The sequence below is a fragment of the Spinacia oleracea genome, chromosome 3, assembly GCF_020520425.1.
Source record: "Spinacia oleracea cultivar Varoflay chromosome 3, BTI_SOV_V1, whole genome shotgun sequence".
In the NCBI taxonomy this organism is placed as follows: Eukaryota; Viridiplantae; Streptophyta; class Magnoliopsida; order Caryophyllales; family Amaranthaceae; genus Spinacia; species Spinacia oleracea.
In genome coordinates this window covers 32,552,979-32,579,173 of record NC_079489.1, presented here as the reverse complement: position 1 = coordinate 32,579,173, position 26,195 = coordinate 32,552,979, and the positions used below count along the sequence as shown (strand labels likewise).

Sequence of the window (26,195 nt, the reverse complement as noted above, 5' to 3'; positions counted from 1 at the left end):
CTCCACCAAATCCCCAAATTTCACCAAAAACTCAAAAACCACCAAAAATTCAGATTTTAACCATGTCTAGCCGTCCAAAGAGAAATTGCACCATGCAAGGAAGGAACCAACATGAGGCTTCGACTAGCCGAGCTCGTGAGCCGACACCACCACCACCGCCGCCCCAATTCGAAGCCGACCGGGACTTTCCGGACGTTATTTTTACCACGGAGTGGCAACGTGATCGGTTCATCCACCTCAAAAAGAGGGAGGTCACTAGTAGAAAAAACCCTTATTGCAGCGGGCTTTTAGACCCCTGTTGCAGCGTACATCGTATGCTGCAACTGGGGGGCCTGCAACAAGTCTGAACTTGTTGCAGCGTACAATGTTCGCTGCTAAAAGGGGTTTTTTGCAGCGTACATATGTATGTACGCTGCAACAAGTGCCAAAAAATTGGCAAAATTTTGGACTTGTTGCAGCGTACATATATATGTACGCTGCAAAAGACTCAACTTTTTGCAGCGTACATTTATTTGTACGCGGCAACAAGTCTGAAATTTTGCGAAATTTTTTTCCCTTGTTGCAGCGTACAATATATATGTACGCTGCAACAAAGCACTTTTGGCGGGAAAATTCTAATTTTGTTTAGGGATACCTAGAGTGTCTTGCACCAAATATAGAAACCTGTCAAAACAATAATAGAATAACGCAACCTGTATAACAAATATAAAAACAACAACTGGAGTTTTGTATACTATATATCCCAAAACCAAAGTGCACATATTACATTTAAATATATGTTCCAATTTCAACATAAACATACATTTTAATATAAAATTTATTCTATAACAACTAAACCAACTCGATCAAGCGCGCTAAAGCCAATAATAAATACTTGCTGGTAAAAAACTTAGCCCATTGCTCACGAACCACATCAAATTCCTCGCATAAGGCGCAATCCTCGGAGTGTAGACCTTTACAAAAACAGAAATTTAAATTAAACATTAGATTAAATACAAATTAAATATCACATTTTAACATTCAAGAAACTAATGACAATGTCCTAATAGTCTAAAATGAGTCCTTAGGTTCTTTAGTTCAAAGTTGGGAGCGAAAATGTCATTTTAGCCTAAATATGACCTATAACGACACAATGAGCCTTAAATGGGCGTAAATGGATTGGAATGAGTCCTAGAAAGATAAAACTAGAATATAAAACATTTAGTAGGTTTAAAATGAGTCCTTAGGTTCTTTAGTTCATAGTTGGGAGCGAAAATGTCATTTTAGCCTAAATATGACCTACAACGACCTAATGAGCCTTAAAGGTGCATAAATAGATTGGAACGAGTCTTATAAAGTTAAAATTATGCATATTAAACATGTATTAAGTTTAAAATGAGTGCTTAGGTTCTTTATTTTAAAGTTAGGAGCGAAAATGCCTCATTTTAGCCTAAATATGACCTATAACTATCAAACAAGCATTAAATGTGCATAAATAGATTAGAATAAGTCTTAGAAACTTAAAACTAAGCAAATTAATCATATAATAAGTTTAAAATGAGTCATTAGGTTCTTAAGTTCAAAGTTGGGAGCGAAAATGGCACTTTAGCCTAAATATGACCTATAACGACACAATGAGCCTTAAATATGCATAAATGGATTGGAATGAGTTCTAGAAAGTCAAAACTAAGCATATAAAACATTTAGTAAGTTTAAAATGAGTCCTTAGGTTCTTTAGTTCATAGTTTGGAGCGAAAATGTCATTTTAGCCTAAATATGTCCTATAACGACCAAACAAGCCTTAAATGTGTATAAGTAGTTAGAATAAGTCTTAGAAACTTAAAACTAAGCATATTAATCATGTAATAAGTTTAAAATGAGTCCTTAGGTTCTTTAGTTCAAAGTTAGGAGCGCAAATGCCTCATTTTAGCCTAAATATGACCTATAACGATAAAACAAACATTAAATGTGCATAAATAGATTAGAATAAGTCTTAGAAACTTAAAACTAAGCATATTTATCATATAATAAGTTTAAAATGAGTCATTAGGTTCTTAAGTTCAAAGTTGGGAGCGAAAATGTCATTTTAGCCTAAATATGACCTATAACGACACAATGAGCCTTAAATGTGCATAAATAGATTGGAATGAGTCCTAGAAAGTTAAAAATAAGCATATAAAACATTTAGTAAGTTTAAAATGAGTCCTTAGGTTATTTGGTTCATAGTTGGGAGCGAAAATGTCATTTTAGCCTAAATATGTCCTATAACGACCAAACAAGCCTTAAATGTGTATAAGTAGTTAGAATAAGTCTTAGAAACTTAAAACTAAGCATATTAAACATGTAATAAGTTTAAAATAAGTCCTTAGGTTCTTTATTTTAAAGTTGGGATCGAAAATGCCTTATTTTATCCTAAATATGACCTATAACGATAAAACAAGCATTAAATGTGCATAAATAGATTATAATAAGTCTTAGAAACTTAGAACTAAGCATATTTATCATATAATAAGTTTAAAATGAGTTATTAGGTTCTTAAGTTCAAAGTTGGGAGCGAAAATGTCATTTTAGCCTAAATATGACCTATAACGATAAAACAAGCATTAAATGTGCATAAATAGATTAGAATAAGTCTTAGAAACTTAAAACTAAGCATATTTATCATATAATAAGTTTAAAATGAGTCATTAGGTTCTTAAGTTCAAAGTTGGGAGCGAAAATGTCATTTTAGCCTAAATATGACCTATAACGACACAATGAGCCTTAAATGTGCATAAATGGATTGGAATGAGTCCTAGAAAGTTAAAAATAAGCATATAAAACATTTAGTAAGTTTAAAATGAGTCCTTAGGTTCTTTGGTTCATAGTTGGGAGCGAAAATGTCATTTTAGCCTAAATATGTCCTATAACGACCAAACAAGCCTTAAATGTGTATAAGTAGTTAGAATAAGTCTTAGAAACTTAAAACGTACTAAGCATATTAAACATGTAATAAGTTTAAAATAAGTCCTTAGGTCTTGGAAACTTAAAACTAAGAATATTAATCATGTAAAGGGTTTAAAATGAGTCTTTAGGTTCTTTAGTTCAAGGTTAGGAGCGAAAATGTCTCATTTTAGCCTAAATATGACCTATAACGACCAAACAAGTCTCAAATGTGCATAATAGATCGGATTGAGTCTTGAAAAGTTAAAAATAATCATATGAATCATGTAATAAGTTTGAAATTAGTTTTTAAGTTCGTTAGATCAAAGTTGGGAGCGAAAATGTCATTTTAGCCTAAATATGACCTATAACGGCCAAAGAAGTCTCGAATGTGCATAAATAGATTGGAGTAAGTCTTGGAAAGTTAAAACTAATCATATAAAACATTTAATATGTTTAAAATGAGTCCTAAGGTTCTTTATTTCATATTTGGGAGCAAAAAAGCCTCATTTTAGCCACAATGATACTGTAGTCACAAACCTAGGTAGGTCGAAGAACTAGCGTTTCCTCTACTAAGACGGTAAAGGGCCACCATCAAAGTGTAACAGCTTCTCGTATCAAAGTGTAGTAGCATTTAGAAATGTCCAAATTCGCTGCAACAGCTCAGCTTTCACGGGATCAGGAATAGATGATGCATTACAAAAGATCTCACCCGCATCAATTTCAAATGTTTTGCAACTGCTGATTTATTACACACAAAATGAAGGTATTCAACTGCAGATAATAAATATAACTGCTATAATTACTTAATTAGTTTTAAGTCTTCCAATCATTTCTTAGCATTGTTACAGCTTACACGTTCTGCAACACCAAGACCAAACAATATTTCATAAACTCATTGCTCGCACATGAGTCATGACTTGGTAATACCAAAAACAAAGGTAACTTCAGCTTTTGGGTCAGATCAGATTTTCCTTAACATCTCATTTCTACAAGTAAATGTCAAAGCTCAATCAACCTTAACATCTCAGTACTTGGAACAAAGTAAAAAGAATTCCTGTCTAGAAAAGCTTGAAATCAGGAATCGCCTCGTTTTCTTATTCCCTAAACAATTACATTGCTTAGCAATAAGCAATGTAATTAGGAGCATGCTTTGACAATTGACAACACATACACAACACGAGAAGCAAAACCTTAAACAAGATATATACCTCTTCCTTTTGGAGTAATTAAACGAATAAGATCATCTATAGTTACATTGTTCCTCCCTTTCTTCATTATAAATGTCCTGAATATTGGAAGCAAATCTTAGTTGAAACTCAAACATGACTAATTTGCAGGATTACAAGAAATCACACTATCAACTTGATTCAAATTACACTATCAACTTGATTATTAAATCCCAACACCAGCAGGATTAGGTTTATACTACAAGGGATGTGGGGGAGAGGTTCAATCCTGCAAACAGCTTTCATTTCATCCTTCCATCCACATTCAATCAGCATTTCTCTCAAAAGATCCATCAATCTCTCCTTTTCTCCACTTTCCATCAACTGTAAAGTCAATTAACCAAATACCCATCTTAAACCACGCAATTCAATCCACAAAATCAAAATCCATAACTTTTGAGTGTCCAAAAAATTATTTAAAAAACCCAAATCAAAGGATCTGCCCAGCAAATTAACAGCAAGAAGCAAGTTATTTTTCTTCTTTTTAAAAGAACAAATTAACGGGGTTGAAGAAACAGACCTTAATATTGATTTTCTCTTGAAGGGTAAGTTCCTTTTCTTGCTCATCACCTGCATCTGGTGTTGGTGGACGATTCACTGAATGCCTCCTAAATATTTTACACCAAAAAAGCAAAAATTGTATTAAAAAAAACTCCAAACGACAGAAAAAGGGATTATTTGAGTGAAATACTAAACAGAAAGGGCATAAATTTTAAAGGATTACATTGATAAATATGTTGTTTTAGCAAGCTCCAACAATTACGTTGGAAAACAAACACAAAAAGTTGGAAAACTATACCTCCTCAAACAGATTCGCGCAAGAGAGAGTAAGAGATCGAAATACTTGGGACTGTGACGGCGAGAACAGAACGCGATGGGGGAGATGAGGCGAGAACACAGACCCACCGGCGAAGACAGCGACGCAGGGCCGAGCAACGCCTGAGTTCGACGGCTGCTGAGTTCGACGGCGGCTGAGTTCGACGGCTGAGTTCGAAGGCCAGATGCTTGGAGAGAAGGAGTTGAGAGAGCGCTGGAAAATAAAATTTTGAGATATTTTGTTAAGTGAAAAAGCTATTGACGAAATAACGTTATTGCAGCAAAAAATTTTGAAACGCGGACTTGTTGCAGGGGGCAATAGCATGTACGCTGCGATAAAGTCGGGTTGTTGCTGCGGGCTTTTATTTTGTACGCTGCAACAAACACATTTGCTGCGAACATTTAAAATGTACGCTGCGATAACCCTTTAAAGGGTTTGACCCGCGTTGACCGACTGGTTGTTGAAGCGTATTTATATATGTACGCTGCAACAAGGGGGCTGCAACAGGGGTTTTTTCTACTAGTGGGTAATCCCTACTCGTTTTATATGTCAAAAATCTCTTCATGATATGGGTATTGAAAAAGATGTAAAACGAGTTTTTTATGGTGTCGGCATGAAAAGTATGTATAGCATGTTGCGTCTTACATTTAGACGATTGACTTTGGAATCTCTGAGTTCTTTGCAATTGCGTAGAGATGGTTATAGGACTGTATCGTCGGTTCATTTTCGCTTGATGAACCGTAATGTGAGCCTGAGTATAGCTGATTTTGGTGGAATTTTTGGTTTGTCCACTGCCCCTAGTAGGAAGCTTGATAGTGCTCATAATAACTGTACCATGTGGGGAAAGCTGATTGGTAATGATAATCCCGGTAGTATGCAGCACTTGCATGCTTCCAAGATTCAACACCCTGTCCCTATTGTTTTCTACAGGTTCATGGGGTTCACAATTTTTGGTAGAGAGGAGACTCAAAATGTTAGGAGTACTGAGCTGGAGATTTTGGGTGGCTATGTTTTAGAGGGGGAAGAGAGGTATACCATGAACTTAGCACATCAATGGCCTCCCAACTTTATTTTATAGCCACTAGCACGCACACCACCCGTATCACCATTGGTGGGTTGATCACCCACATTGCCATGGCCACGGTTAACTTTGTTGAGGCTAACCAGACTCCGGTTTTGGGTAGCAACCTATTAGACTTGGCCTATTTTGCTGGGCTTAGCCGCTTACAGGGTGAGCATGGGTTGTTTAGGCCGGGTTCCATGTATTGGGTGTTCGAGGGGAACAGGCTTTTCACCTTGCCCGACCCTCAGGGCCGCACCAGTTTCAGACCCAGCCAGGCTCACTATTTATATGCTGGATTTGAGCAAGAGCAGCCTGACCCACAGCCCCAGCCTGACCCACAGCCAGAGCCCCACCAGTTTCAGCCCGAGCCTCGCACCTACTTTAGGAGGGGGCGCCGAGGGGATGGGGGGCAGGCCTCAGGGTGGCCCTACACCAGAGGAGGAGCAGGGGTCCGTTCATGAGAGGTTAGGGAGGCTCGAGATTGGTTTTCATGAGTTTGCGAGTGATCACCAGAGGGCCATGTTCCCTATCTATGATCAGTATGCCAAACAGGGCTACATTGCTCCGGATGCTCAGCACCCTTCCTGGTTTACCTATCTCGCGGAGGGATATGGATCTCCCGGTTCTATGGGAACCTTCACACCCACCTACTACGGTGGGTATGGAGCGGGCACTAACGGTTATGGTGGTCGAGGTGGTGATGATGGTAATGATGGTGATGATGGTCAAGGCCATCAATGATGCTGAGGAGGATCGAGATGGTTCGATACCCCTTGAGCCAATGAGGACATTGTCTGATTTATCTTGGGGGGGGTGTTTCACTCACTTGTACATTTTAGGTATGTTTTCTTTTTATTTTTGGTTTTACTTATTTTTGTGTGTTTATTTTGGTGTGTTTATTGCTTTCTAGATTAGTTTATTGCTTTGAAAAAAAAATACAAAAATACGTTCCGATGAATACAAAATCATGCTTCCCTGTGCCCCTAGATTGGAAATTGTTTTTATTCTTGGTAATTGATGATGAGAAATGTAGATGTGTTAGCCATGATTTAAAATTCGATTATTTTGATGCCTTAACATGAGTCAACTCCGACTAACTATTTGTGGACTTGGTGCTTGGCTAGTTGACTTGGTTAGGATTGTGTGATAGTTTCCTGGTGTGTCATTGATTTTGAGTATTGATTTGCAACCGTTAGTAGTGTTTTATGACTCATATACATGCACATTGTGGAGGACGAAGGCATTTTTCTATTTAGGTAGCCTTCAGATGAATGTAGATACATTTGTTCCCTCCTTTTCCACCCATGTTGTTGCTTGTGCCCTTTATTCGGTGACTAGCCGTATTACAAGCCTGTGAAAACCCCATTGGTTACTAGTCCCAAGCCTAGCTTGGGGGAGCTAATAGCAGTGAGGTGAGGGAGTTGTAGTGTGCCACATTTTGAGCACAAAGTGAATGTTGAAAAAGGAGTTCATGTTATCATGGTTGTTGTTGAAAAATGTGTCGAAAATGAAAGAGATGAAAGAATAAAACAAATGTGAAGGTTTCTAAAAGAAAGAAAAAAAAGAGATTGAAAAAGAAAAGAAAGAGAAAAATCTAATACTCTCTGAAAAAGTTCAAAGTATTGTTTCAATCAAGTTTTGCAAATTTATATCCTTATGAGTGATTGGTCATAATTGTGAAAAAGGCAAGAAAGTATGGTGTTGGTTGTTTGTTGTTTTGTCATGTGTTGAGTGGGAGAGTTATGTTCATTATATTGGTTGATCATGGTTGTATTTAGGATTTATGCTCCCTGTAGACACCTACTTTTGTCCCCATTCCCGAAAGGGAAAGGTTCGATGATGAAAACATAAATCTCCACTTGACAACGCATCTCCTATAAAAATAACGAATCTCAATCACCCTTCTCGTTTCACCCAAAACCTGCTATTTATGGAAACCTGCTAAAAATAGTAACTGTCGTAAAGGGTAGCATCTAAAAGTGGCAAGTCATAAAAGATAGAAAACTGTCAGAATTAGGTGTTGCACTCCAACATAAATCCTAAATGAGATAGAAAACTGCGAGAATCCTATTCCTAATATGATTCGGAAAAAAGAGTTACGTATTAATTAAAATCCTAACGAGCCTAGAGTTCGCAACGGGCCCAGACGCATTCCGTCATAAAATTGATACGCACCAAAAGACTCGATTAAGTCTCAAACACTACGGATTTCAGGAATCCGAATCTGACTAAGAAAACAGCCCAGACCCTATTTTCAACGCCTGGTTCTGGGCGCCGAAATCTTCGGCGCCCAGGCCTAGGCGCTGAAAATACCTGGGTACGTGTTTTTTTCCTAATTCTTTGTGGATTAGAACTCTGCAATTCTATCTTTCCACGAACTCTTCCCTATAAAAACAGCCCCAAATTCGACGTGAAAACAACACACAATTCATATTCTGAGTATTGACTCCAACCCCTAGCCTAAGCCTTACGCTGCGAAATTGTTCACGCGTTCTATCGCAATCGATCCATAAATCGAACAGAACGTATCCTGTCCCATAATTTGAGATTCGTTAAATAAAAAGGAGAAATAGCAAAGTTAAAGTGGTTAGTTTTCTGAGAACCGTGACGCACCTCTCAAGGGTGCGTCGTAATGTGTCCCTTTTCGATGATTTAATTGCTTTCCTCGCCCTTTTTATGAACTGTTAAACTAACTAAATCTGATTGTTCTATCACGCCTAACAAATATAATATTTTTGGGAAATTGGATTATCATGCTAGGTCCCTTAATGCTATTTAAAACAGATAATCGCGATCGATCTAGTATTATATGTTGCATATTGCTAAAATTAACTCAGATTAGTTTAATAGTTAACGCATGTCCCTTCAATTATTTATGCTGAGCTAGTAAGGATATCCTGCCTCTGGAGTTATCGACGAGCGAGTACTCCTCTCGGTAGTTACAGTCCCCCGAACCCTCAATCTCTACCTTGCGGGTGTATGTTGAGAGATCCCCACACCAGGGATCACAAGGGAACCTACGGCCGTCGTGGTCAAACATAATTGCACTCCCTTTATGTCACGATAACCGGGTTTTGTCAGTTTTTCTTATTGTTGTTAAAAACTGAATGGCGACTCCTATATTACTAGTCAATTGGGTGTAGACTCACAGGAAATCCAATTACACTTGATTGAATAAAAAAGAATCGTCACACCCACGAGGGACGAGGTCACGCATTAGCCTCGTGCTTTTTCGACCCCCTCACAGTGGCGACTCCACTGGGGATAGTGAAGGAAATACTCGTGCTTGTAGGTAATCAAAATAGCCGAAGGGTGAAACGATCCTACCCCGCGTTTATTTCCCCATCAAGTTGGGACGACCTGAAAATCAGCATATTAATGTGAACGGGCAGAACCGCATAACGAATCTCGGCTCCCTCGGGAGTTGGGACTAAGGATACCTTTTTTTTCGCCAATAGGGGGGTGCATACGCCGCGCATGTTTCCCACTCGGTACTTGTGCAGGTAGTACACCTATCCCGAACCCAATCGCTCGCTCATTAGGTCCCTCTCGCCTGCATGCCCCCTTGGCTTGCACTTACGGGTTGGCCTCTTGAGCGAAATTCGTCTGTTGAAGACACTACCTCGACCGGGGCATGTGTTGGATCTACGATAGAAGCGGTACCAAGCCAGGCGCAAATAACTACCCATAGAAGCCTATCATAAACAACATGACATGTTATTATCGCCTCATGATGAATGTTAGTTATGTGTAGCGAAATATGTGATTGTGTGTGACAAACTATCCTAGAAAACCAACGACCTTAAAAATTGCCCAAACATTCATGGACTAATTTGCCAAAGAGTTATACCGAAATACGTGTTTCGCAAACCCGAATGATCGCCACAAAAATAAGCGACGCTCGGGATGGCCTGTAACGAATCCCACAAACGCTGCACAACGCGTAAAGGACGTTATTAGGCAAGCACGCAAATCGAAGTCGCATAAACAAAAGTAGACGAAAACTGAAAACGAGAACCAGCCAGAGACGCATTTTCAACGCCCCTGGCTGGGCGCTAAAATTTCTCACGCCCACTGCTGGGCGTTGAAGTTGCTGCCTGTCCTTTTGGTCAGGCACGGCAGCCTCTGTGCCCGCGCATAAAAAATATACGTAGCAAAAAAAAAAGTTCGAAAAAATTGCTGCGAGGGCGTATGAAAAGGCACTCGATTCTAAAAGCGACTTGTAAAAAATAAAATAACTCTTTGTGTCGTTGTTAGGCCTCCTATGACGACAATGTTCGGCACCAAAACCGAGCATGCTAATGAAATAACCTTGAATGTCACATGGGCAAAGTATTCAAAAAAAATGATGTTCAAATAAAGTCTTCAAGAAAAAAATAATGTTCAAATAAAAAAGTAAGTAAATCCGAGTCTAGACTAGGCTATGCCAAAGTACAAACCAAATCCTAAAGTCGTAGTTGTCTTATCCATAGGACTGGTCCTGCCACTTGGTGCCGATCAGGGAATCAACGGTTAGTGCGTCTCGAAGATACACCGCCAACATCAGGTTTAGTGACACCAAGCTCCGTCCGTCGTCCCTCATTTTAAGGATCTCCGCTTCCCCAACCTCGATTCGCACCTTCAAACATGTCCATCGAAGATTTGCGAGACCAGATGGTCCAAATGACCCAACTTATGGGCCAATTGAAAATGGAAAATGAAGCTTTAGCGGCTGCGCAAGCCAAAAATGACCTCGATAACGAGAAGAGGATTGAAAAAATGGTCCTACAGCAAACCATGGGGAGCAAATACTTCTCCCTCGATCCTGAACCTTTTCCTGGCAAACTACCACAAAAGTTCAGTTCATCTGACTTACCAAAGTTCAAGGCCACGGACAATCCCCGTGATCATCTACTGAGCTTTGTGAATGCCATGAACTTGAAAGGCGTGGACAAGTCCATGTATTTACCTGCCTTTCCTTTGTCCTTGGAACCTGTGCCGCTCAAATGGTACTATCACCAGGACCCTAAGCTCTTCCCCACTTGGGAAGACTTTGTCAATGTCTTCATCAAGCAATACTCGTCGAACATGGATTTCCAAGTCACCATGCGCGAGCTGGAAGTTCTCTTCCAAAAGAAAAATGAGGGTTTCACGACATACTTTGCTAGATGGAGGGACCAGGCGGCCCGGCTAATCAATAGGCCTCCCAAAACAAAATTGGTCCAAAAATTCATTGACAACCTGGACACGGCTTACAGACAACACCTTAGGTACCTGGGACTTGACACTTTCAAAAGAGTTTATGATGTGGGAATAAAGACCGAGGACGACCTCGCCAAAACCATACAAAGCAAACCCACATATAAAAACAACACCTATAATCGGGGTAACACATCCCAAGCCCAAGAAGTCCATGCTGTAGAAGAGACTCCCGCCCGAAGAAGCCCTGGAAGATGGGTCCGAGACCGAAAGTTTGCCCCACTCGGGTCGACTTTGGTACAAGCCTTTGAAAGATTAACCAATCAAGGAAAATTGAGACCTATAGGCCCCACCCGTGACCCTCCTGTCAAAAGCAAATATTGGGCCGAAGGTACTTACTGCAAATTCCATCAAGGAAATGGGCATGACACTGAAAACTGCTGGAACCTAAAGAATACCATCCAGGACATGATAGAGGATGAAGTGATACCTCTCCCTAACGTTGGCAAACCCAACAACAACAAGAGCCCACTCGGCTCTTGTCACATCTCTCTCGACCAACCAGAAAATGAGAACTTCGACCCTACGGTGTACATTAAACCTCAAGGTGCACCACTCGCTGTGGTCCCTATGGATCGAATCGAGAGAGAAGTGTGCGGTGTGTGGGATGATGATGCTGAAGATATCTACCTATCTCAAGTGTCGGGCCAAGACCTCTTTACTGAAACTTGGCCCGGGTATGCTCTCATCGACACCACCACTCAAGAACCCGGAGTCGACAACCTCACCAGATCAGGGAGAATATACCAGCTTGACATTCGCCCACCTCCTATGGACGATATCCCAGTCAGACAAGCTCCTGAGAATGGACGGCACACCACCATCGCAGAAGTCATTGAAAATCCTCTTTTGAAACAATTGAAAAGAACCAAGGCCGAAATTACCATCTGGGATCTCATGTGTACCTCAAAAGAACATCGCGAAAAGCTTATTCGCTCACTTGACCTCATTTCAGTACCTACAGATATCACACCTGACTCATTGGTTAACCACGTCACGAGAGATGCTAGAGAAAAGGCCATAGTTTTCACTGACAAAGATCTACCCAGAGAGGGGGGTGCCCATAACAAAGCCCTCTATCTAGTAGTTGGATGCAAAGGGAAAAACATCCCCCTAGCGCTCGTAGATAACGGTTCGGCGGTTAACGTTTGCCCGTTGCGAACCGCCCATTGCTTGGGACTAGGAAGCGATGACTTCCAAACCTCCACACAAGGGGTACGAGCCTATGATAAATCTTGATGGCCTGTGTTGGGAAAAATCAACCTTACCATACAAACCGGATCTGTGGCACGCACCACGGAGTTTCAAATAATCGACATCAAGCCCACTTTCAACCTCCTATTGGGGCGACCTTGGCTCCATGACTTAGGAGGTGTGGCTTCTACCATGCACCAAATGGTTAAACTTAACCATAATGGGGTAATACTAGAAATCCGCGCCCCTCCTCTCGACATCAGTTGTACTATGGTTGGAACGGCCGAAACTGCGGACGACCTTTATGGGTTTCAAATGGAAGAAAAATCCAGTTCATCGAAGACTATGATCCAGCATTCCTAGACCCGCATGCATCCCGGGTCATCCCTAGAATGCTGCTAGCTCAAGGTTATTTTCCAGGAACCCCATTGGGCATAAGGAAGAAGGAATGCACATTCCATCCTTTACCCGACAAATCTACTCCCTTTGGCTTAGGCTATGAACCAACGGAGGAAGATATTGCTGACCGCCTGTCTGGGCTACGCCTTAACAAAGCCAAACAAACCACCCTCCTTCCCCCGTATCAAAGAACCCTTAACGGGATGTTCGTTCGGGAAGGAGAAGAACACCCATGCTGGGATTTCCCTGAACCCTTCGTTCAGGATGGCTTGCTAAAACCCGGATTTGAAATTTTCCATGACTGCCACACCTTGGATGAGGCACCCCACCTTACCAAGACTAAAACAGCTGAAATATTGGACAACCAGACTCTATGGACATTGTTTAACGAATCGAGGCCTATGGAGGACGAGACTGTGATGACTACCCTAGCTTTACAAGATGAAGGTTTCGATCCAACCCGGTTAATCTCTCCTGCATCAACACTAGAAGAGATCGAGAACGGATGGGTGAAGACATATCAGTGGGTCAATGCAAAAGGAATAGAATTCAAGATGAGTACCGGTGAAGGACCGAAGTTTTATGAGACTAAACCCCAGGCTTGAGCCACATAGAGCACCATTAGTAAAAAAGCGCCTAGTAGTTCTTTAGATTGGTAGAAAAAATAATAGAGACTTTAGATGGTCCTAAGGCCCCTTAGAATATAGGTCATTTTTATTTCAGTGTGTTTTCCTTACTTTCCGAATCAATAAAGGCGTAATATTTCTCCTAAAAATTTTATTCTAACACTAAATAAACACCAAATGTACTTGCAAAATACAAAAATAAAGAGGCGGCCCACTCTAGGCCCAACAAACAAAGCCCACTCGGTTTTGAAATAGTGTCATGGGAACCAATTCCCGAAACCCACAAAATAAACCGCACCATCCCATTCATATCCCCAAAACATAAAAGTCAACCAGTGTCATCATAAAAATCAATCCATGCAACCCAAAGAAATCAAAAGGAAATCAAATTCAAACAATACAAAGGTTGCTCAAGAAAAAAACTCATAAAAAATAGACACCGCCCCCCGCATCAACACGCACCTCAACCCACTCAAAAGCCTACACAAAGATCTTCATAACTTCCGCACCTTAACTCCATTTTCAAAACTGTTTCGAGTCACGAATAGAAAAAATTAATCCGGACAAAAATGCATTTCACGCTAACAGTCAAAAAAGCCTCCAAAATAGCCTCAAAATTGACTTTAAATACGAGCAAAAATCAAGGCACAAAAAAGAAATAAATGCAAGAACATGTGAAGCAAAGCGTCAAAAACGACCGCCAGAAATCATTTTCAGCGCCCAGGGCTGGGCGCCGAAATTTCTGACGCCCCAGCCTGGGCGTTGAAACTCTCTGCCTGCCAAAGATTTTCTTTTCAGAAGTGCTCGTCATTTTATCCGCACACAACGGAAAAATAACGAACACTTGGGGGGTACAGTACGTATCCAAATAGGCTTACCAAAAATATATCCATACAAATTAGTCGAATTTCATTTTTACGCGACTTATGGCAAAAAACGACAGATGAAAATAATGATAATACTTCACTCATTTGACCGATTAAGTAATATGCTTCCACCTCAGGGCATATCTACCGAAATCCGGCATACTAGAACTTATTCTAAAGCTAGAACTACGCGCGACCTGATTCTGACAAGATACGTAGGCAATCCTTACCAAGGATTCAGTCCAATAAAAAAAACACATATTCTTTGTGCAAAAAGTGTTAGACATATAAAAACATAAAAAAGAGGAGAAACAAAAATAAATGAAAATGAAAAATAAAAATACGCCTTTATTGAAAAAATAATAAGAAGGAAAACAAAGTGCTAAGAATAAAAACAAACACAACTGAAATAAATAAAGGGCACCTACACCCTAGCAAGAACTACACTACTCTAGTTCTTCCGGATCATCAAATAAAGTCTTGTAGGGGGCAATGTTCGCAGGATCCACCCCCACAGTCTTCTGCGCTGCCCCAATATCAATCTCCATAAGAACCGGCTCCTGGACACTAACTTCCAAAGATGCCAAGGCTTCAGAAACATTCTCAGTTATAGCCCGCTCAGCCTCAAGGGCACAGACAATGGTGGGAGAAGGATTATTATCATCAACTAGACTAGCCACTGTTTCTACAGGCGGCTGAGCCTTCCTAACCCATACATTTTTCCGGCGACGATCTCCGCGAGAGCTTGCATTTCTTTTAACAACAGCAGGCCCCTTCATGTTAGGCATCTTTTTAGGCCTAAAACTGGAACGGGGAGGAACTTCCTTTCGCTTTCGATCAGGACGAGCTTTCACAGTCTTAATACTATAGGTACGACGTTTGGCAGAATCAGGACCCTCATACTTAACACGAATACGAGGTATCAAAAGCTCAGCCGGCTCCCCATTTCGAGCCTCGGTCCTCACATCTTTATCATCGGAGCTCATCCACAACTTGTAGTTTTCAGAAAGACCCACAAAGCCATTTGTAGCTACGGCCCAACGCGGGAGACCATCATAATACTTAGCCCACGCTAGAACCCGTGCTTGTGAAAAGGCCGCTACCTTAGGTGGTACCGTATCAGAAAAGGGGATATTCTGCCTTAAACCATATTGACGCATGACTCGTTAAGGGAAAATATAAATGGGACGAGATAGCCCCAACAAAGAAACATAAACCGATACATCAGAACCCCCTGTCATAGTAGTCAAACCCCACCATGGTACCACCCACTTAATAGAACAAATGCCATAAGTAAAAAAGGAGGTCCACTCGGCCTCGTCCTGGCCTTGGTGCAAGTATTTTCGGTTACCCAAGGCTATAGGGCGATAATGTTTAGGATCGGCAGGAGCTTCCAAAAGTCTAAGCCCGTTCCACGAGCCAAATCTGCAAAAAGCGGGCACGATCAAAAAATAATAAAAGAAAACAGTTCCTGGTGCGCAGTTTCAATGCCCAGGACCAGGCGCCGAAAATTCCAGCGCCCAGCCCTGGGCGCTGAAACTCATTGTGTACGCAAAAAAAAAACATGTATACGTGCGCAAGAAAAAAAATCGATTACCTGCAGTAATAGGAGGCTTCCCTTAAAATATTCAGATTTGGCATCCTTCTTCAGCTCATCCGCACTCAGCAAAGTCTCGGCAACAACCAACGGCATAATAGAATAGCAACTTTCCATCTGGCTAATCAAGGGGATCAACCTTATGTCACCGAACTCACCATTGTTATTCGACAGCAAATAATGATTCAACAAGCAAAATACAAGGGCTCGAATATTCAATTTATGTTCGGTCATATTCTTACTAGGCCTAAAGTGGTGTTTTACAAGTTTTGCCAAGTTAACCTCGTCACCTACAACAATTTCAGCAAACATGTTATCATCTAGTCCTAGGAAAGCCCCTATGGTTGTTTTACCCTCTTCAATAGTGTCAGGGGTAACAGGAGTAGCATTAGTAGGATAACCAAGGATCGCAGCAAATTCATCTGGCAAAGGACATATTTCGTTGCCCCGAAAGGCAAAAACATGATGATCAGAGTCCCAAAAAACTTAGGGCACCATGCAGAAAGTTATAATCAATATTAATTTGTTGTAAGCCTAAAAGTGCCTCTAAGTGGTATTCTTTTAACAAAGCCTTTTCTATGGGAGTAAGGGCCCGTAGCCAACGCCTAACAGTCCGTTGGAGTGAGAAAGTAGGGATCGACATGGCAAAGCAATGAGTAATTAAAACACAGCAAAAAAGAGAGAAATCAAATTGAGAGTGGTGGAAAATAGGGACGTATCTAGTCCCTATATATAGCTGAACGCACCCAGTGACATCCTGATCCCATTCGGAAACGTGTTAGAAAATCCGAAAGTCAAATATCACCAGGAAAAGACTTCCAGCGCCCATGGCTGGGCGCCGAAATGTTTAACGCCTAGCCTTGGGCGCCGGAAATGCAGCCCAAGGCCCAGATTTCACAAAACGCGGAACAGGAAAGGACTTAAAACCGTGTTGCTAAACACGAGGCCCTATTGCAAGTAGGATCAAGCCCAAAGCACCTTTAGCTCCCAAATAAGCAAAAAAATAAACATTAAAACTTGGTCGAAACTTAGACTTGTCTCGGAAAATGCTTATATACACTTTTCAAAAACAAATTAAATATCATGGTCATTCTTCGAAACACCAAAAATGTGTGTCGTTAAGTCGTTGGTTTTCCAAATAAAAAATGTTTGTCTGTCAAAGAATTAATCCGGACCAAGCTAAAATCGGATGTCGCCTGAAAACTAAAGTCGCACTCCACGGCTTCGCTAAAGTAGCACACTACTATAAAAGGTCGCTCGCACATACGAGCATGACCCCAAACATGATTACAAGATACGAGAAACGACCGACGAGCCCCAGTGCTTGGGGGCTCGCGAAAAAATATACTCCAACAAGGAGCGCACAATCAAAATCACATTCCCGGACTACGCCATACACCATCTCATGTTTGGATATCTCAAAAAAAGCAGGTTCGACCTCAGGAAAAGGTCGTCATTGACACTTGTGCATGGTCATCTGATCAAAGACCAAGTAGTGGAAAAAATCGAGCCGTAAAGACTAGCTCAAAACCACGAAAGCAGACGGTCGCAAGACAAAGGTCCGTCTAAACCCATTGTCAACCCACGTTCAGGTTACAACTAAATCTGAGCATTTTGCAAGAATGAATAAGAAAAGAAATTCTCAAAGAAATCACGAGAACAAATGAAATAGGGACTTGCCCACCTCAATCGGGCAAGATCGCGCCACGAACCGCGCGAGTTCCAAATAGGAAAACGAATTCAGGGACGTCCACCCTCAGCGGACAGGACTCGCCCACCTTCAGCGGGCGGGGTCTGCATCACTAGCCGCGCAGGTCCTCAGTTTTCCAAAAATGAAATTTTCAAAAGTAAAAAATGAAACAGGCTCGCCATCTTCAGCCGGCGGGGTCTACGGCGCAAACCACGTAGGTCCTTATTTTCAAAAAATAAATAAACACAAACAAATTTCAAAACAGATTCGTCCACTTCTATCGGACGGGGTGTCCACCCTTAGCGGACAGGCTCGCCATCTTTAGCCGGCGGGGTCTGCGTCACTAACCGCGCAGGTCCTTAGTCGCTGCAGCGATAACTTTCTTTGGTTTTCCGTTTTCCCAAAAACTATGTGAGTAGCCTTTGGTTTTCCGTTTTTCCCAAAAACGATGTGAGTAGCCTTTGGTTTTCCGTTTTTCCCAAAAACGATGTGAGTAGCCTTTGGTTTTCCGTTTTTCCCAAAAACGATGTGAGTAGCTTTTGGTTTTCCGTTTTTTCCAAAAAAGCGATGTGAGTAGTTTTCCCTTTTTTTCAAAATTTAAAAGATTGGTTTTCCGTTTTTCCAAAAAAGAACGATGTGCTGGATTTTCCTTCGTTTTACGTCCCATAAAAAACAAGGGGGTTTTCTCGTTTAGCTAACCCTGAAAATGAGAATCTTTAAAAACATTTTTACCTCGTGGTTGGGCTTGGCCAGGCCCAATAACACTTTATAGCTTTGATTTCGAAAACATCTGTAGCTACTCCCAATGACGAAGTGAGGGAGTTTCTACGCCTCTTTAGATACTTACAATGACAAAGTGAGGGAGTATTCTATACTATCCGTTGACAAATCCCAATGACACGTGAGGGATATGTCGACATTTCAAGTGATGACCCTTAAGTCAAATGTTATCACTCGGGGGCTCGTGAGACCCTCGCAAAACAGGTCACATACACCATGGCTTGTGTGACGCACTCCGTCTAGTACTTTGACCATCGTCTTACTCCAAGACTCAGTCAAAGTGGGGGCTAACTGTAGACACCTACTTTTGTCCCCATTCCCGAAAGGGAAAGGTTCGATGATGGAAACATAAATCTCCACTTGACAACGCATCTCCTATAAAAATAACGAATCTCAATCACCCTTCTCGTTTCACCCGAAACCTGCTATTTATGGAAACCTGCTAAAAATAGTAACTGCCGTAAAGGGTAGCTTCTAAAAGTGGAAAGTCATAAAAGATAGAAATCTGTCAGAATTAGGTGTTGCACTCCAACATAAATCCTAAATGAGATAGAAAACTGCGAGAATCCTATTCCTAATATGATTCGGAAAAAGAGTTACGTATTAATTAAAATCCTAACGAGCCTAGAGTTCGTAACGGGCCCAGAAGCATTCCGTCATGAAATTGATACGCACCAAAAGACTCGATTAAGTCTCAAACACTACGGATTTCAGGAATCCGAATCTGACTAAGAAAACAGCCCAGACCCTATTTTCAACGCCTGGCTCTGGGCGCCGAAGATGGGCGCTGAAAATACCTGGGTACATGATTTTTTCCTAATTCTTTGTGGATTAGAACTCTGCAATTCTATCTTTCCACGAACTCTTCCCTATAAATACAGCCCCAAATTCGACGTGAAAACAACACACAATTCATATTCTGAGTATTGACTCCAACCCCTAGCCTAAGCCTTACGCTGCGAAATTGTTCACGCGTTCTGTCGCAATCGATCCATAAATCGAACAGAACGTATCCTGTCCCATAATTTGAGATTCGTTAAATAAAAAGGAGAAATAGCAAAGTCAAAGTGGTTAGTTTTCTGAGAACCGTGACGCACCTCTCAAGGGTGCGTCGTAATGTGTCCCTTTTCGATGATTTAATTGCTTTCCTCGCCCTTTTTATGAACTGTTAAACTAACTAAATCTGATTGTTCTATCACGCCTAACAAATATAATAGTTTTGGGAAATTGGATTATCATGCTAGGTCCCTTAATGCTATTTAAAACAGATAATCGCGATCGATCTAGTATTATATGTTGCATATTGCTAAAATCAACTCAGATTAGTTTAATAGTTAACGCATGTCCCTTCAATTATTTATGCTGAGCTAGTAAGGATATCCTGCCTCTGGAGTTATCGACGAGCGAGTACTCCTCTCGGTAGTTACAGTCCCCCGAACCCTCAATCTCTACCTTGCGGGTGTATGTTGAGAGATCCCCACACCAGGGATCACAAGGGAACCTACGGCCGTCGTGGTGAAACATAATTGCACTCCCTTTATGTCACGATAACCGTGTTTTGTCAGGTTTTCTCATTGTTGTTAAAAACTGAATGGCGACTCCTATATTACTAGTCAATTGGGTGTAAACTCACAGGAAATCCAATTACACTTGATTGAATAAAAAAGAATCGTCATACCCACGAGGGACGAGGTCACGCATTAGCCTCGTGCTTTTTCGACCCCCTCACACTCCCCAAAGCCAAGGCTTTAAAGCTCACATTATACCCAAATTTACCGCACCCTTACCTAAGCCTAACATTACAAGCTTTGAAGACCTTCCGACCTTTGTGCATAGAGTCGTACTTATGTGAAAACAGTTGTTTATCGATGCAAGTTATGACATGACGCATTTCGAGTCGACTACTAGGTTGAGTGTATGTTTTTCTAGACACACGAGTGTTGTGAGTTTGGGAGGGCATTGTTCACTTATATGTTGGGAGGAGAGCGAATGGGTACACCTTTTATCCGCCACATAAATGAGTGACGAGTGTGTGAGCACTAGTCTTGAATTCCATTGTGCATTTGTGGTTCGCTTTGCGTGACGATTGTTAAGGTGGATTAGAAGTTGGATGGATTTGATTGGTTGACATTGATGCATGCTCATTGGATTTTGCCTTGAATTATATTTTTCATTGGAAATATGTTGGGGGTGAAGTTGGTCTTGTATTCATCGATGATTTCCTTGCTTAGGGACAAGCAAGGATCTAGCTTGGGGGAGTTTGATATGTGTGTTTTATATAGTGTTTTACCCCCGTCCCTTAGTACTTTTATGCGTCAAATGAGCTCTTAGGAGCCGTTTTTAGTACTAATATGTGTTATTGAGTGTGCCTTGAGTTTCAGGTTTGATTATGAGAAATTGGTCTTTTTGGACCCGTTTCATGGTGATTTAGGCCACTACACGAGCCCGAGGAAGTTTGGGACCTTTATCGTCGACTTTCGGGAGCCTTAGATGCTTATGGTTGAGCCCCGAGAGTTAGACTCGGTGATATGGGCGAAGGATATTGAGGATTGCAAATCGCCCTGTGAGCTGAGGGCGAAACGCGACCATCGGGCGGAAAGCCAAAGAATTGGAACCATCCGTACGCGCCCGATCGGGCGCACTTCGCCCGGTACGATCGGGCGCTCATCAGAGGGCATATTTGGACGCTTCGCAAACCTCCCGATCGGGCAGAATTTGGCCCGATCGGGCCGACTGTCGAGCACTTCGCCCGATCGGGCGACCCCAACCTCCAGCAGTTTTTCGCGTGGCTTATTTCCGTTTTTAATGTTATTTTTGGGCAAACTATTTATACTCAGCCTTTTTATTATTGAGGACATCTATTATTCTAGTTTTGAATACTTAGTTTATTTCTAGTTTTCTCTCTAATTGTTCAAATACTTAGTTTTTAATTCCAAGTAAAAATTCAAGCTTTATTATTTAATTGTTCTTCAATTCGGTATTGCTTCTTACTTTAATTTATTTTATTGCTTTAATCGTGTTTTCCATTATGTTAATTGCTTTGTTATTTATTATCATGAGTGAGTAGTTTAATTTCTAGGGTTTAGGGGATCCATGAATGCATGATTGAGATTATATGTGGACTTGATTAATTGATTGATTGATTATAATTTCTATAGCTTATTATTATTGCTCGTCAAAATAGTCCGGCCGGACTATTTTGATTTGAGTTTGATTAACCTTAGATTATGCGCCGAGAGGTATAAATCTGATGTTTTTGGTCTGTGGCTATTAGATAGGAATTATTTCTAGTACATAGCGAGAGCCTGCTAGTTGTTTTATCCTAAGGAATTCATAAGATTCGAGAGATGCATGTTTTCCTAGTTATGATTGTTAACTGATTGTTATTGTCCGTTGTCCAATCCTGGTCTGCATTTATGGTGAACCGCTGCCCTAGATTCCTTTAATATTGTTATTTTCCGATTTGATTACTTGCTTTAGTTTAATATACAAACCAACTCAACTCTTGTTACCAGTAGTCTAGATTAGTCTTTTAATAGTAGAAAGAATGCATGTTTCCCTGTGGATACGATCCCTGCTTCTCTTACTATATTTTTAGTTGGTGAACGTTAGGTTTATCTTTGATAGGAGTGCAATTTAGCCTGTCAATAACCTAGTGATATCTATTAGAGTGTTCAAAGTTTTCTTAAATGACACTTTATTTTTACACAGGTTGATAAGATGGCGTTAGCTTTCGAACATGTATGTGCAAAGCAATGGTTAAGGATGGGAGTACGAAAATGGTGCTTACAAAGATCAAAGAGATTAATGAACAATTGGATAAGGGGATATTGGAGTCAGCACCAAACAGCAGCGTAGGGGATGGTGGTCCTGGTGGTGATGGTTCTGCTTCAATAACCCTTAAAAGAAAACGGGAATCAACTGTATATGATTGTCCTGTATCAACTCCTGATTTCCTGATTCACTTACTCCTGGCACACAAGAAAGCGTTGTTAATGCGGGCGATAATGTTCTGCCTTTGCATACTCCTAGCACAGATTCACTTACTCCTCTTAGCATACTAGTACCCACTGCTTCCACTGATATTGCTGTTGATATGTTTCGTGCACCCACTGATGATGTATTAAGCATAAAATGATATTCGACGTTTACTTGACATTCTTACCCGTCCTTTATATTCCTCTTGAAGGACTTTCAACACGTCACCAGCTTCCTTCACTTCACCGCCCTTAGTGAAACTATTGTCCTATAAAATAATTTCCAAGAATGTTATCCTCTTCACATTTAATGGTACACATACCAAACCAAAAAGTTAACATTTCAACACCCACCTCGAATACTCGCGTCTCTAGCGTGACTTTCACTTTAGTAACTTTCTTTTCCACTATCGCCTGCTGTTTGTTCTTCGATCCCTAGTACATTCATTTTATACACCCTTTTTAAGTTTGTATACATTAAAGCTTATTACTATTTCAATTTTGGAAAAACCATACCTTTGGACGCCCCCTCTTCTGTTTCATAGTGGTAGTGCTCACCGGATTTAAAAGCTCATCATCATCCTCGTCATCAACAATATCAGCATTAAAATCACGATCTTCACTGTCATCTTGCTCACTATTTGAACTGCTATGCACTTCAAATTCAGCAACTTCATTCAAATTAAACTTCCCACAATTTCGAAATCTACTCATCTTCTTGCCCATGAAATCAGGCATATATACACAACACAGTCAATTACTAAGATTGTTAATTGCCCCAGTTTTTTTAACCAAATTTCAGTTTAACTGTACACAAATAACAACAACTTCAAAGTTTTCACAAGTAATTTCAACATCAATTTAAATCCCCTATATTCCTAAAATTAAATACCAATAGTGTCAACAACTTAAGAGTTCTCTCAATTATCCTCGACACCAACTTAATTTTTTAATTACACATATTAAATACCAATGTAAACAACTATTTCAGAGATTTGCATATAAATAATAAAATAATAAAGCAGTTAAATAACAAAGATTTGCATGGTGTTCGATCTGACCAAAGTTACCAATTAAGCTATCTGGGTACTCAAATACAAAGTTTTAACAACAAAACCCCACAAAATCAAACACTTTCACATTCTAATTTATACAAATTCAAGAACTTCGGGGTTCACGAAACTAAATCGCAAAACAAATTATCCGAAATTAAAATAAATTAATGCACAAAGGGATTTATCACTTACCTCCTTGCAAGAAGACTTCAACTTCGTCATCTTTCCTTAAATTGACAACAAATTCAGATTACATAGACTATGATAGAAGATGCGTTTGAAGAGAGGGGTTTATAGAGAGAAAAACAAATGGAGGAGGGAAGCTTTATGACTTTACACCATCTTTTCTTTTGATTTAATAACAGCCCAAATTAATTTCGTACTGTTGCTCACTATTGTACTCACAACCGTTACCGTCTTCGTTATAACGTCAACTAAACGCCCATTTCACCCCACCCATATTGAAATACAGAAAAGCCATTATAATACCTCTTATTTACATTAATGTCACCCGATAGGTTGATACACTTGCTCAACTGTTAATTTGGAAGATTAACTAGTATTTTCTGAACAAACCCATACCAACTCTATATAAAATAAAGGAAAATTTGTAATTATTAATCCAACCTTTGCCCGGTTTTCTTTAATTAAGCATACCTATGCGATATTTCTAAATAATACACCTTTATGACCCAACTACTATTATTAAGCCTAACAAGTTACTAACCTGCTATAGGCGGTATTCACCCTTACGTGGCATATAAGAATTATAATTTTATTTTTATTTTTTCCCCCCTTATTTTCTTTAATTGCTATTTTAATTTTCGTTCCTCTCTCCTCTGCGATTTTCTGCTTCATCTATGCACTCCTCTCCATTATTTCTCTTCTACCTCTTCTCCACCATTGTCGATCCCTCATACGGTCATACTCTCCATTCGAAGTTCATCAAAAATAATCAGCAATTGCTATGGCTGGGGTAAAGCAATTGCCTGTTGGATTTGGATCTTCTTCAAATTCAAGGTTTTTTTTCTTTCTAAATTTTCAACAAGACCACAATAACCAACATCCCACAACATAAAAAATACTATATTATTGCAACAGTTCGGGTTTTTACGAACTGACCATCAAGGAAGCCCAAAATTCAAAATTTACCAAAAAAAGAACAAAAACGCTAAGGTTCGTAAGTTCACCTTCAATTGTACGCTTTTGGAGACGAAATATGAATGCGCGTGGATGAAGTCACCTACTTCCACAAGAAAATCGCTGATGATGTCATGAACCAATACAATTGTGGTTGAAGCAGCAGTAATGGAGGAGAGAGGAATTGAAACACAGTACAGAGAAGAGAAGGGTTAAGGGTTTTTTGAAAAAAAAATAAAATATTTGTTTAGGTGGCAAGTGATGATGACGTGTCCAATATTTTAGGAGGGAAACCAACTTTAGGTTGTCAACGTTTTTAACGTTGAATTTGTAGCAGGTAACCGGTCATCTAGGCTTAATAATAGTAGTTGGGTCATAAAGGTTGGATTATTTAGAAATATCGCATAAGTAGACTTAATTAAAGAAAATCGGACAAATGTTGAATTAATAATTACTCCCTCCGTCCCTTAATACTCGCACCGTTTTGACTGGAAACGCTTGCCAATTCACAACTTTGACCACCAATCTCTGTAACTACATATTATAAAAACTTACAAAACTATTAATTTTTGAAAATATATATCAAGATGAAGCCAACAATATATTACTCCCTCTGTCCCTTAATACTCGCACCGTTTTGACTGGACACGCTTGCCAATGCACAACTTTGACCACAAATATCTTTAACTACATATTATAAAAACTTATAAAATTATAATATTTTGAAAATATATATTAAGATGAAGCCAACAACATATTATATACTAACATTTGTTTTCATATACTAGAAATAAAATAGGGTCAAAGTGAATTATGTGAATAGTGTAAAAAGTCAAAACGGTGCGAGTATTAAGGGACAGAGGGAGTATATACTAATATTTGTTTTCATATACTATAAATAAAATAAGGTCAAAGTGAATTATGTGAATAGTGTAAAAAGTCAAAACGGTGCGAGTATTAAGGGATAGAGGGAGTACAAATTTTCCTAAAATAAAAGGAAAAAGTCTTTCACGTTCTGAACCAAACAAATGGTATTAAGAATCAAACTTCCAAACCAATACCATATTGATATCATTCCAACCTGTACCACTATTCGAACTAGGGGTGTAAATTGGATGGACTGGATTGGACTTTGCCAAGTCCAAATCCAATCCAAAATTTTTTGGACTTGGATAATTGAGTCCAAGTCCGATCCAAACTTTTTTCGAGTCCGATCCAATCCGATCCATAAAAAATTTATTGAGTCCGAATCCAGTCCAGTCCAATCCGATCCGATCCAATTTATTTTTTGAAAAAAAAAATGATTTAAGTTTTATTTTTTTTAATTTTTTTTTTTAACTCAAACGGTTCGAAAATAATTGTAAATAATTATGTTACCGGGTAACTTTTCTAACACATAAAATAAAATACTCCGTACACGAGTATCAAATAGTGGGTATTAAATGATTTAACACCTATATTATAAGTCACTCCTTTATAAAGAAAAAATAAATAGCCATTAAGCAATAGATATAATTGTAAATAACAATATGTTATACACATAAAACACTTAGCCAAAAAAAGGTTTCAGTTCTTAAAAAAACATAACTTTAAATATATTAAAACTCAATAATCAACCATCAC

At 39.8% G+C, this 26,195-nt stretch overlaps 1 protein-coding gene across 15 annotated transcripts; it reads right to left on the bottom strand.

Moving 5' to 3' along the window:
• Window positions 1-728: 728 nt before the first annotated feature.
• Window positions 729-23,828, bottom strand: LOC110802225 (uncharacterized). Of its 15 annotated transcripts, none has more exons than XR_008930293.1 (8): window positions 23,625-23,825; window positions 22,894-23,094; window positions 22,732-22,812; window positions 22,566-22,646; window positions 15,931-16,047; window positions 15,685-15,758; window positions 4,651-4,738; window positions 4,150-4,454 (listed from the first exon to the last, which is right to left on the bottom strand). XR_008930293.1 is itself a non-coding variant. In XM_056840080.1 (7 exons), the coding sequence occupies exons 1-6, from the start codon at window positions 23,652-23,654 to the stop codon at window positions 4,697-4,699; spliced, it is 666 nt and encodes a 221-aa protein (XP_056696058.1). In that variant the 5' UTR covers window positions 23,655-23,828; the 3' UTR covers window positions 729-953; window positions 4,651-4,696. The 15 variants fall into 15 exon arrangements, 13 of the variants coding, with proteins under 13 accessions (XP_056696058.1, XP_056696067.1, XP_056696056.1 ...); XR_008930294.1 differs by having other exon boundaries at window positions 4,150-4,189; XM_056840080.1 differs by lacking the exons at window positions 4,150-4,454; window positions 15,685-15,758; window positions 15,931-16,047 and adding exons at window positions 729-953; window positions 4,930-5,160 and having other exon boundaries at window positions 23,625-23,828.
• Window positions 23,829-26,195: the final 2,367 nt, after the last annotated feature.